The sequence below is a fragment of the Lissotriton helveticus genome, chromosome 4_1, assembly GCF_964261635.1.
Source record: "Lissotriton helveticus chromosome 4_1, aLisHel1.1, whole genome shotgun sequence".
Lineage (NCBI taxonomy): Eukaryota > Metazoa > Chordata > Amphibia > Caudata > Salamandridae > Lissotriton > Lissotriton helveticus.
Window position 1 is genome coordinate 63,320,245 of NC_136063.1, and position 12,169 is coordinate 63,332,413.

The window sequence follows — 12,169 nt, forward strand, 5'->3', positions numbered from 1 at the left end:
GCATTTCCAGTTTCGGGTTATGCCATTTGGGATGAAGAATGCCCCTGCCACCTTTCAGGGGTTGGTCAACCAGGTGTTGGTTGGGCTGGATGAGTTCAGTGCCGCCTACCTGGATGACATCGCAGTGTTCAGTGGCACCTGGCCAGAACACCTGCGACACCTCTGGGAAGTGTTGATGGCGCTGCGCAAGGCAGGCCTCCCAATCAAGGCAAGCAAGTGCCAGATTGGGCAGGGTTCAGTGGTGTACTTGGCACACCAAGTGGGGAGTGGCAAGGTGGCACCCCTGCAACCCAAAATTGAGACCATCCTGGCTTGGGAACCCCCCAAGACCCAGACTGCAGTGAGAGCCTTCCTGGGGCTCACTGGGTATTACAGGAGGTTTGTCAAGGGCTATGGCACTATTGTGACCCCCTTGACAGAGCTGACTTCTAAGAAGCAGCCCAGGAATGTGATTTGGACTGACACCTGTCAGAAGGCTTTTGACACCCTGAAGACTGCCATGTGCACGGCGCCCGTGCTCCTGGCTCCTGATTTCTCCAAGGAATTCATAGTGCAAACAGACGCTTCAGAGCATGGTGTAGGGGCTGTTCTCTCACAGATGACTGAGGAGGGCTGGGACCAACCCGTAGCCTTCATCAGTAGGAGGTTACTTCCACGGGAAAGTAGGGCGAGAAGCATTTGCTGTGGTCTGGGCGCTGAAGAAGCTAAGACCCTACTTGTTTGGGTCTCACTTCCGGGTTCAGACAGACCACAGGCCCCTCAGATGGTTGATGCAAATGAGGGGTGAGAACCCAAAACTGTTGAGGTGGTCCATCTCCCTACAGGGTATGGACTTCACGGTGGAACACCGCCCTGGCACAGATCACGCCAACGCTGATGGTCTGTCCAGATTTTTCCGCCTTAGTGATGAGGAACTCCCTGGGGAAGGGTAGTTCCCCCCACATTTCAGCTGGAGGGGACACGTGTTAGACCTGGCACCTTGGCGTGAGTTTCCCTTCCACTTTTTGCTGTTGTGCCTCAAATGTTTTGCTGGTGTCTGCTACTCAGGGCACTGCGCCACGGCCAACCCGTGCCGCAGTGCAAGTGCTCCCTACTGTAAAGTGTACATGTGATTGATGTCCATGATTGGGTCATTGGATTTACTGTTAGTCCCTAGTAAAGTGCACCAGGAGTGCCAGGGCTTGTGAATGCCAATACTGCTAGTGGGCCTGCAGCGCTGGTTGCGCCACCCACAGAAGCAGCCTTAAAATGTGTCTAGGGTCTGCCATTGCAGAACCTGCGTGCAGTCTGGTACTGTCATGCTAGCTGGGCAAGTGCACACACTTGCCAGCCCCTAAACCTTCCCTTAACTTCATATTAGTCACCCCTATGGTAGGCCTGAGGGCAGGGTGCATTGTAAGTGTAAGGTAGAACATGCCCTGATGGGTGTGGCATGTTCTAATAGTGAATTACTGCCAAATTCGTTTTTCACTATTGTAAGGCTACCAGTTCCCCTCTAGGCCAGATGGGCTGCTGGAATTATTACACTCTATAATCCCAGCAGGCTCAGGGAACATGGTAGAAATTAATGTTTAGTATGCCTGAACTCAGAATAATAAAACACTTCTTTTAGTAAAGTTTATTTTAATATCCTGTGTTTGCAAATGCTACTTTTAGAAAGTTAGCATTTGCTGGCCTAACCATTTCAGCCCGCCTCTGCTTGGATGTGGATCTGACTGTCTGGTGTGTGTGAGTGACAGGGCTGGGAGTTGACAGGTAGTGATTAGCAGGATGACCCCTTAGTGGGTGGTGGGAGTTTCCCCTGAATGATGCATCAGGCTGTGCCCCTGCCTCCACAATGCTGGCTCCGCCCTCCTGGGGGGCGACTGATGACTCAGCCTGCACCTGGCCCAGGAAGGACCGAAGCCTGTCAACAAGGTGCTCAAGCTGCCCCTGCCTTCACAATGCCGGCTCCGCCCCCCTGGGGAGCGGCTGATGTGCCTGCCCTCACACTGAATGCAGAAGCCAGAAGTACCCACAACAAGTGCTCAGAGACTGGAGCAGTTATGCAGAGGCCCCCCTGGCTTGCTAGAACAAAAGAAACTGGGTATAAAAGAAGGAGCCCTGCTCCTTGTAAAATAGATCCTGTTTGTGCTACAGAAGAAACTCTGCCCGAAGAGAAGGACCTGGAAGGACTACAAGGAGGAGTACTGACTCTGGCCTGTGTCTGGTGCCATTCTGCCAAAGGAGAGGAAGAGAAAAGACTACAAGAGACTTTTGCTTTTATTTTGAACTTTGTGCCAAACTCTGCTGAAAGATCTCCAAGGGCTTGCTGTTGAACTTGCCCCCTGACCAGCGCTCCAGGAACAGTGAGCGCTAACCCCTGACCAAGGCATCTGCTGTGTGTGCTGCTTATCGCTGCAGCGCTGATTGAGGAGGACGAGGGCATCCATCCCCCTGGACACCGTGACCGTGGGGTCAGCCAGTCGCCCTAGCACCGTGAGGCCCAGCCGCCGCTGGCCCGAGCATCGTGACGGCGTCTGCCTTCTGCCCCACACGAACAAAGTAACGGAGGACCCGTCCGGTCCAAGCATCGAGGTCTACTGGGCCCCAGCGCCGTAGACTCCCCCGCAAAGACGGACTGCCGCCCTTCTGTCCTCCCCCGCTCTCAGCGTCCTGCCTGCTGCCCCGCTGAAGGGACATCACCGCGACCGGCACTTTGGCTGGGTACGTCCCGCACTTGGGGACCGTACTGCCACTGCGCCACACCCAGCCGCCACCGTCAGGACGAAAGAGAAGACTGAGTAAAAGGACCTGAGCCCCCATCGAGCACCGCCGCCCCCGGGTGACCCGTGACCTGCTGCCTCGAGCCGCCGCTCGCCTCGCCCGTCAAGGAAGCAACGCGACGTGGGACAGCTCCCCCTTCAGCCGTCCTCTTCGAAGATCTCCACAAGAAGAGAAAGGTACTGTCTTTGCCCCTCCGCGGTGCGAGCGTCCTGCAATCTGAGCTCGCACCGCGCTGTCTGATCGCAGGCACCCCGGGAACCTCACAGCTGCTGGTTGCTTTGCAGCGCGAGCCGCCCCAGAGTCAGAGGCTCGCTCTGCTCTTGGCTCCCGAGGCCCCGCCTGACGCTCTCTGAGGCCCGCGGCCCCCTCTCCCCGAGTCGAGCCCCGAAGGGTGACTCATTTCTGGAGCGGAGACAGCGGGAAGCGCCTTGAAGCGCTATAAGACACTGGAACCTTTCTAAAAGCTGGGCAGAAGGCCCAAAAGCCCGCATTTATTCAAGAACTGTGCCTTTTCATAAAGAGTAACTGGAACCTGCATTTGAAGTAACCAAGACTGTATTTACAAGCCTGCTTGAAATTTATATAAAGAACATATATTTTTACAAATACAGTTTGGTGTCATTGTGTAGAGGGTTGGTTGTGATGGTGTGATATTGCAAATGTTTAACCCTATATGCCCCAGAGATTAGCCTAAGACTGCTTAAGCCACACTACCTAGAGGGTAAGCAGAGGTTGTCTTGAAGGTAGCCCTCAGCCCTGACGGGGAAGAGAGAGTCCCTGCTTGTCGCCAGTGCTGCACTGCGCCAACTAGAGACTCCCCCTTCCTACACCTATGGAGAAGACATCGACTGCTGCGAAAGTTTGTGACAGAAAGGCCATGTTTATTGTTGGGCTCACTTCTGTTATCTTCATCAATGCTACAATAGCTTGGGTTGTAGAGGCTCCTGTTCGACAAGCACTGAATGCCACTACTCCAGCCCCCATTGAGCACCATTATTTCTCCCTTCCCTATCATGAACAGCAGCAAAGAATGTCGTACCTCAATAATATGTTCATTCAGATGTTGCATCACACCCATAATGCTACGAACACTACCAACTGTTTGGTGTGTAAAATGATGCCAGCTCATCAGAAAAAGGGAGGTACACCTTTCCTTCCTCTACTATTTTCACACAATGGCTCTTGTCAAGCTTGGTTCGCATTACTGTGGGCTTCTGAAGTTGCTAATATCGCCTATGCTGTTGTAGGCAGACTAAATTTCCGGCTATATTAAGTGTGTTACCCTGATGAGGAAGGAGATCCACAGGCAAAAGGAACTGTATGGGAGATAGAGGAGTATCGCCGAGGAAATTCCTCCATGCGCTATGTTTTCCCAAACAAATGAACATCCAAGGGAAATGGACCACCTGTTATAGCTGTTCCTAGAGCCCGAGCAGACTTGTGTGTAAACAGTGTTGGAAATATTCCTGGGGGGGAAGAGCGACTGTACCCTGGTACTGAACATTACTGGGGTGAATAAAAGTAGCTTTATGTCATCCCACAATACTTTCTTCAACTGTGGGAGGAAAGGATACTACCATCTACCAATTGGATGGTCAGGAACGTACTAGGTGTTCTTTTTTTACCACCTGTGTTTTTAGTCCATGCATCTTATCACAAGGACTATAGACTGTTTAATGACATTTCCAAGAATCGATATAAGAGGACAATAAATCATGAGGAGGTGGATCAGACTGACACTGCACTGCAGCAATATGTTGACATTAATTTGGGATTGTTCTTCTTTGTTGGTGCCGCTTTGAACAGCAGGTATCAGATGCCTAACACGTGTCGTAGAGGCTGTGACCAACCAGACAGCTATGGCACTTGGAAACATCACAGAAGAACTGCAAATTGCAAGAATTGTGGCACTTCAGAATAGAATGGTCCTTGATGTTGTTTTAGCTGACCGTGTTGGTGCATGTCGCATCATCGGGAGCAGTTGCTGTGTTTATATCCCTGATCACGCCCCTTCAGTTTTCAATGCAATCTCTAAACTGCATAAAATCGCTACCAAGATTCACCCTGATACCGGAACATGGACTTTAACCGGTTGGCTATGGACACTATTTGTTACCTGGGGCTGGAAACTATTGATGATCTTATGTTTCTTCTTTGCAATCCTACTATTATGTTGTTTATGTCCCTCTGTATCACTGCTTGTATACCTATCAAACGCAACATTAAGAGTGTAAACGCCCAATATGTATAAGACCAAGAAGTTAATCAAATGATGTTTATTGATGTACAAGATGTTCTCTTTGTTCCTTCTAAATCATAGATGTCTTCAGCTAATGCTAAAAGGGTCGTATGTCGAAACTTGGAAGAGATTACGGTTAGCATGAGCTGAAGCCATTTTGTTTTATGGCATTCATTTTAGTTAAGACATGTGTTTGCCATGTGCTTCCCAGTCTTCGCTGTTGCCTGCTTCTCTATTACGCCTGAGTCATCATCTATAGTTAGCTCCTGCAGCACTGAACCCGAGTACTGCGCATGCTCAGAGAAGTTTTAGCTGTTAGGATGCACCTGTCATGTATTTAACGGTCAGGCTATTGTAACTGATGTCAGCAGTGTTATAGCGCCTCCCATTTTGTTGACTAAGCAATTGTCATATATCCTTGTATGTGCAAATCTATTTGTGTGTACACTTGTACTGCCTCTTTTTTAACCTCCATGCTTACACTGCACTTACTACAGTATAAAAGGCCCATGGTTTCTGTACTCCATGTGCCGCCTCATAAATTGCCTGAGGGTTCTGTATCGATGTAGTTCCACTCAGGAGTCCTAATAAAATACTTTCTTGATAGTACAGCTTCCGTGCCAATCTCTACTTTGTCAGTCTAAAGGACCAGTGCTCAAAAGGGCGAACCCCTGCACCAGGTGGGCTCCTGAAAAGGCTCACCCCAACAACTGGAGTGCAAAGATTGCAATTTTCAGAGGAACAACGAAATATATGTGGAAAGCCTCAAGTGGACTCCTAATATTCTATACTTTGGGCAGGAAGGATTGACTCATCAACGATTTAATACAAGAGCCAAGAATTCACTCGCTAAGTACCTTGCAGACAGGAAAACATGCTGTTGCACTGTTTAAACAAGCAGTACATTAAACTTTTAATGACTGTGCTGAACAATAACGACATCAGGCTGGACAGCTGACTGTCATTGACGCATTGGAAACAATAACAAGCTGTCGCCATTGCGCAAAGGCAGCCGCTTGTCTAGATTTGCATTGAGCTTTCACTTTACAATAGCTGCCACCCCACACAGCACTCGCATTGTGGGGTGGCAGCTATTGTTAAAGTGAAAGCGCGTGCAAAAATAAACATGCGGCCACCGTTGCAAAAATAGTGCTTACCGACTAATGAAGGAAACTGTGTAACACTGCAAGTAAAAGATCCAGTCCTGATGGGCGGTCATAAAAGGAGACAGGGCGGTAAAAAGGCGGGACTAAGAAGACTCATATTGAATCGGAAGCCAGACTTTACAAAAGACAATGACACTAGCCAATGAAAAATATGGATAGGGCTTCCACTTCTAACCCTACAGCAGCATGCCACCCAAAGCGAACAGCGCATGCGCTGCAACGTTAGGCTCGACCGAAAAAGGGCAGAATGGGATTGACTGACATTCCAAAGATCAATATTAAAGGTATCCTTTTGCACGTGCAAGAGCAACAAGCATAGTCTAAAGAGAACAGAAATGTCTCTATTATATGCACAAAGAAAATCTGGATGCCTTTAAATGTTTGCCCCTAGCTCCACCCCAAACCACACCCTCTGGCCGCCCCCTAGCCCACAGTGTAACTTGGTGAGTACCTGCACTTATTTTTTCCATTTAAAGCACTGCTGGACACGGAACTATTCAGACTCATTCTACTGAGGGCCGGAGCGGGAAGGGTCACCCTTGGAGAAGGTTTGTGACTGGTCTCTTCCTGGGTATTAATGGACTCTACCATACCCCGGGCCCGCCTTACTGCATAAATAAACATGTCTCTCCCTGTGCACTCTAAAACATACCGCATAAAAAAAACACGTCGGCACTGCCAATGCTCCTGTTGGTTGCATACAAGAATTTGTTTTGCACACAACTTTTCTTTGCATTTTGAGCATGTGCAGTTCTGAAGGTACTCCAGTCTCGCGCAGAAATAATATTTCTGGGCTCACCTTGCTCCACTTTACACTCAAGTTATGAAACTACACATTATAGATAATGCTACAAAAAGGCAACTTTCACCCGGATCAGCACTTACTTAGAAAGTAGTAGAACCATAGGCCACAAACAATCACCAGGGCGACAGCCAACAGTCTTGAGAGGTTCTTCCAGCTCACGAGCGTCCGCCACTGACCTGAAAACAATGAGCATCAGAGAAGTCAAGAGACCACATGGGGCCAGCTTAATATTGCTATAATTATGGCATTATTATCATTCTTAATTATTATTTGCATCGTAAAACAAGCTGCGAAGTCCCTGCTCCAAGTTGCAACAACTCGTGCTTGGGCGCTGGAGGGGGCAGTGCAGGTTGTACAGACTGCTGGGTTGCTTCAAATGTCTTGGCATTAATTAGTGGGGGAGGAAAAGGGGGAGATGTTCGCCTAGAGACAAAGATGTTTTGTGCTGTGCACCTAGACACAAAGATGCTGTGCGCCTAGAGACAAAGATGTTGTGTGCTGTGCACCTAGAGACAAAGATGCTCTGTACTGTGCACTAATCAGTGAGTGAGCTCTCTAAACAAAGAGAAGGAATCATGATGAAAACAAGCAAGCTTTTGGCATTGCTGTGGGGAGGGGGTAAGGGGGAGAAGAAACGAGAGACACGGCCTGGCGGCAGTGAAAGTGAAACTACGGCCGGCCGGCCGTGAATAATTAGGGGAGGAGAAATGCCTGTAACAAGAGGCTAACACGGGGAGAGTGCGAGGACAAGCATGAACAGACGGGCTGTTCTGTGCACGTAGAGACAAAAATGGGGTGTATTGTGCGCCAAGAAACAAAAGATGGTTTGTACTGTGCACCTAGAGACAAATATGCGGAGTACTGTGCGCCCAGAGACAAAAGATGGGGTGTGCTGTGCGCCCAAAGACACTGATGGGGTGTGATGTGCGCCCAGAGACACAGATGGGGTGTGCTGTGCGCCCAGAGACACTGATGGGGTGTGCTGTGCGCCCAGAGACACTGATGGGGTGTGCTGTGCGACCAGAGTCACAGATGGGGTGTAATGTGCACCTAGAGACAAAAGAAGGGGTGTTAGAAATGGGATTCCTGGCTGGCCAGGGCTTGCGCCAAAGTCAGTCAGAGACCACCACTTCCACGTAAGGGCAAGGGAGTTACACACCAAGATAACCCCTGCTCACCCCCTTGGTAACGTGACACGAGCAGTAAGGCTAAACTCTGAGGCAATGTGAGTTAAGTGTTTGCGCGCGCACCCAGCAACAACACCCAAGGCCCACCACAAAGGAAACTCCACACGAGGTTATGTATAAAAATAGCCTTTGTATTACACCAAAACACATTAGATAAAAACACACACTTTACAATGTGCCAACAGGCACGGGCAGAATTTACAGGGGATATGTACAAGACAGGGCCACATGGACCACTGTCAGGAATATGCACTTTTAGACTTAGGATACTTGTTGGAAATAGCACTTGGTACATAGAATAATAATCACTTTAGCACAAAATAGAACACAAAGCACACAACCAGTAATCACTGGTAACCGGTAAGTACCACCTACGCAACCCTAACCACCTTAGGAAAAGGTCACACAGGGAACCAGGACCTCACTAGCAACACCTGTACTAAGAGAAAAACAACCACCTAAGTATCACCATACATTTAGGGGTATAGGTATAACCCTTTACACATGATGCTTCACAACATTCAGAGGTGGTGGGAAGGAAAACACCTGATGCATAAACATACATTCAGCGGTGTAAGAACAAGGCACATGACGCATCAAAACACATTCAGAGGTGCAGGAAAGAACAATTGTGCAGAAATCACATTTAGGCATAAATACATAACCTGTCCCCAGGCCAACTGACCTCTCTGGGGCTTAGAACGCCCTGTGTCCCAAATGTCAGGGCTGGCTGCAGGCAGCCAAAGAACAAGCCTAAACGTGGCAGCTGCCCACTAAGTGCTGGGCAGCTGTAGTAGGGAGACTGGCACCAGCGTGCCTCCTGGCTCTCTGCGGGGCTCCTAAACAAACAATCAATGGGGCCAAGAACCACCTGTGAGCCTTGCAGGCTCGGTGGCCACAACACTACGCCCCTGGGAGCCTCGTGGGCTCTGATCAATGCTGCCACCACTGGGGGAGCGGCCCGCTGCCGGCTGGGGCCGCTCTACCACCAGGAATGCCGGGGATCGTTGGAGCTTCGTGGGCTCTAAATAAAGAATGCCCGGAACGTTGGAGTCCCACTCGGGGGACTCGAAGCGGTGAAATGCCCTCAAGAGCCTCTCAGGGCTCTGAAATAATGATGCCCCCTGAGCCTCGCAGGCTCTAACGAAGAATGCCCCGGGCGTGGGAGTCCCGCTCGGGGGACTCTGAATCTCTAAATGCCCCCGGGTTCATTGGAGCGGCCCGCTGCCTTCCGGGGCCGCTCTACAATGGGGTCAGAGCTTCCGTCCCACCTCTCCGAGGCACCCGCACTTACTGGGCCTCTGCTGGGGGACTCTTCTCCTTCGGCAGGGGCTTCCTGGCGGACACTCAGTATGGCTGGCACTGGCGCGGGGCTGACAGGCGGCGGGGCAGGTACCGACAATGTACCTCGGCCCCCCCTTCCGCCTTAGCTCTTTGTTTGCCGGCAGCTCCTCCTTGCCTGCAGCTGCGGGGCTCTCTCCACACCACGGAGGCCCCGCTGCAGGACAGGCGGCTTCTTCTGCTCAGCAGGTCAGTCCGGGGCTCTCCCTCCGCTCGGGAGCCCCAGGGCGAACAGCTGACTCCTGACCGGCATCTTCAACTTCCCTCTCACCGGAGCGTGGGGTGGGCTCCCGTCATCTTCCAGTTGTCCCGCCCCCGGCCTGCCTGACTTCCTGGTCGCGGGCCGGGCGGTGATTTTCGGCTGTCCCGGGCTGCTGCGGTGATGCGGGGAGACACACGAGGGGTAGGCTCCCTCAAAATCAATAATAAAGCGAGGTGGGCACTCGCTTGGGGGGCACAAAACGGTCCCTGGCGGGGTGGGCACCTGCCAGGGGCTTAAACTTGGCAATTAGGCGAGGAAAATGCCAGGTGGGCACCGGCTATGAACAGAAAGCGCCCCCAAGGCACTAGTGGCAAAATAAAGCGCTCCCAAGCACTTGAGGCAAGATAAAGCGCTCTCAAGCGCTAGAGGCAAGGGCATGATCCAGCAAAGTTCTTTAGGCAGGCAGGGGGGCAAGGCTGGGCCCAGAGCCAGCTCACAGGGTCCTCCTAGGCAGGGAGGCAATCCCCAGTGGCGGTCCTCCTGGTGCCCAGCAGCAGCCCCCCTCAGCAACAGGGTCCAATAAGAACAAATTGCAAGGGGACACAGCCCCTTTTTATACATCAAATCCCTTTGTCTCAAGGTGCAGGGTGGGGGAGAAACCAGTCACACCTGGTTTTGGAGTACCTTGTTTTCCCCAGCCACCCTTTCCATTCACCAGGCAGGCTAGGGTCATCAGTCGCACCACAGGGGGTGGAGCCAGCATTGTGTGGGGAAAGCCCAGCCCTATTCAGGTCCCAGGTGCACCACTCTCTCACATCAATCTAGACACTCACCACCGTGGCAGACCCATCCAGACACCTGGAGCCAGGCTCACCAGCCAGCTCCAGCCAATCACATGCCAGCACACTCTCTGCACACGCACACCCATGTCTAGTAGTGGCACTTCCACACTAGACACATACACGCCGCATACATCATTGCGCAGCATTCAATCACACGAGTCCGCACATACCAGACTCGAGCCTGCACACCCCACGCATCAGGAACTACCAGGGACACATACATTCCCCATGCATTCCTATGGGAGGGCAGGCCTATGCACCACATGCACTCAGAGTGTGCACGCACTTTCCACTGGGACACAGTGAAAGTGAGCAGAAACCAAAAATCTCCATTACCAGGTCACCATTAAAAGCAAAATTTTAGGGGTGAAGCTGCCAGAAGGGAGAAGTCCAACAAGGGGTGTGCTGTGTGCCTAGAGACCCAGACGGTGTATACCATGCGCCTAGAGACCCAGACGGTGTATACCATGCGCCTAGAGACAAAAACGGTGTGTACTGCGCGCCTAGAGACAAAGATGCTGTGTGCAGTGCGCCTGGAGACAAAAGATGCGGTGTACTGTGCGCCTAGAGACAAAGATGCTGTGTGCAGTGCGCCTAGAGACAAAGATGCTGTGTACTGTGCGCCTAGAGACAAAGATGCTGTGTACTGTGCGCCTGGAGACAAAGATGTTGTGTACTGTGCACCTAGAGACAAAAGAGGTGTACTGTGCACCTAGAGACAAAGATGCTGTGTACCTAGAGACAAAGATGCTGTGTACGGTGCACCTAGAGACAAAGATGATGTGTACTGTTCGCCTAGAGACAAAGATGCTGTGTACTGTGTGCCTAGAGACAAAGATGCTGTGTACTGTGCACCTACAGACAAAGATGCTGTGTACTGTACGCCTAGAGACAAAGATGCTACGTACTGTGCACCTAGAGACAAAGATGCTATGTACTGTGCACCTAGAGAAAAGATGCTGTGTAATGTGCACCTAGAGACAAAGATGCTATGTACTGTGCACCTAGAGACAAAAGATGGGGTGCACTGTGCACCTAGAGACAAAGATGCTGTGCACTGTGCACCTAGAGACAAAAATGCTGTGTAATTTGCACCTAGAGAAAAAGATGCTGTGCACCATGCGCCTAGAGACAAAGATGCTGTATACTGTGCACCTAGAGACAAAAGATGTGTGTACTGTGTACCTAGAGACAAAAGATGCTGTGTACTGTGCGCCTAGAGACAAAGATGTTGTGTACTGTGCGCCTAGAGACAAAGATGTTGTGTACTGTGCGCCTAGAGACAAAAGAGGTGTACTGTGAGCCTAGAGACAAAGATGCTGTGTACTGTGCGCCTAGAGACAAATATGTTGTGTACTGTGCGCCTAGAGACAAATATGTTGTGTACTGTGCGTCTAGAGACAAATATGTTGTGTACTGTGCGCCTAGAGACAAATATGTTGTGTACTGTGCGCCTAGAGACAAATATGTTGTGTACTGTGCGCCTAGAGACAAATATGTTGTGTACTGTGCGCCTAGAGACAAAGATGCTGTGCACTGTGCACCTAAAAATGGGGTGCACTGTTCACCTAGAGACAAAGATGCTGTGTACTGTGCGCCTAGAGACAAAGATGCTGGGTAC

At 50.8% G+C, this 12,169-nt stretch overlaps 1 protein-coding gene across 1 annotated transcript in view; it reads right to left on the reverse strand.

The window, feature by feature from the left end:
• Positions 1-12,169, reverse strand: part of LOC144828317 (C-type lectin domain family 2 member L-like) — a 148,239-nt gene that overhangs the window by 90,643 nt on the left and 45,427 nt on the right. Inside the window, exon 2 of the mRNA XM_078686407.1 lies at positions 7,057-7,152. Coding sequence (XP_078542533.1) covers positions 7,057-7,152 — 96 coding nt within the window. The remainder of the gene's footprint in view (positions 1-7,056; positions 7,153-12,169) is intronic.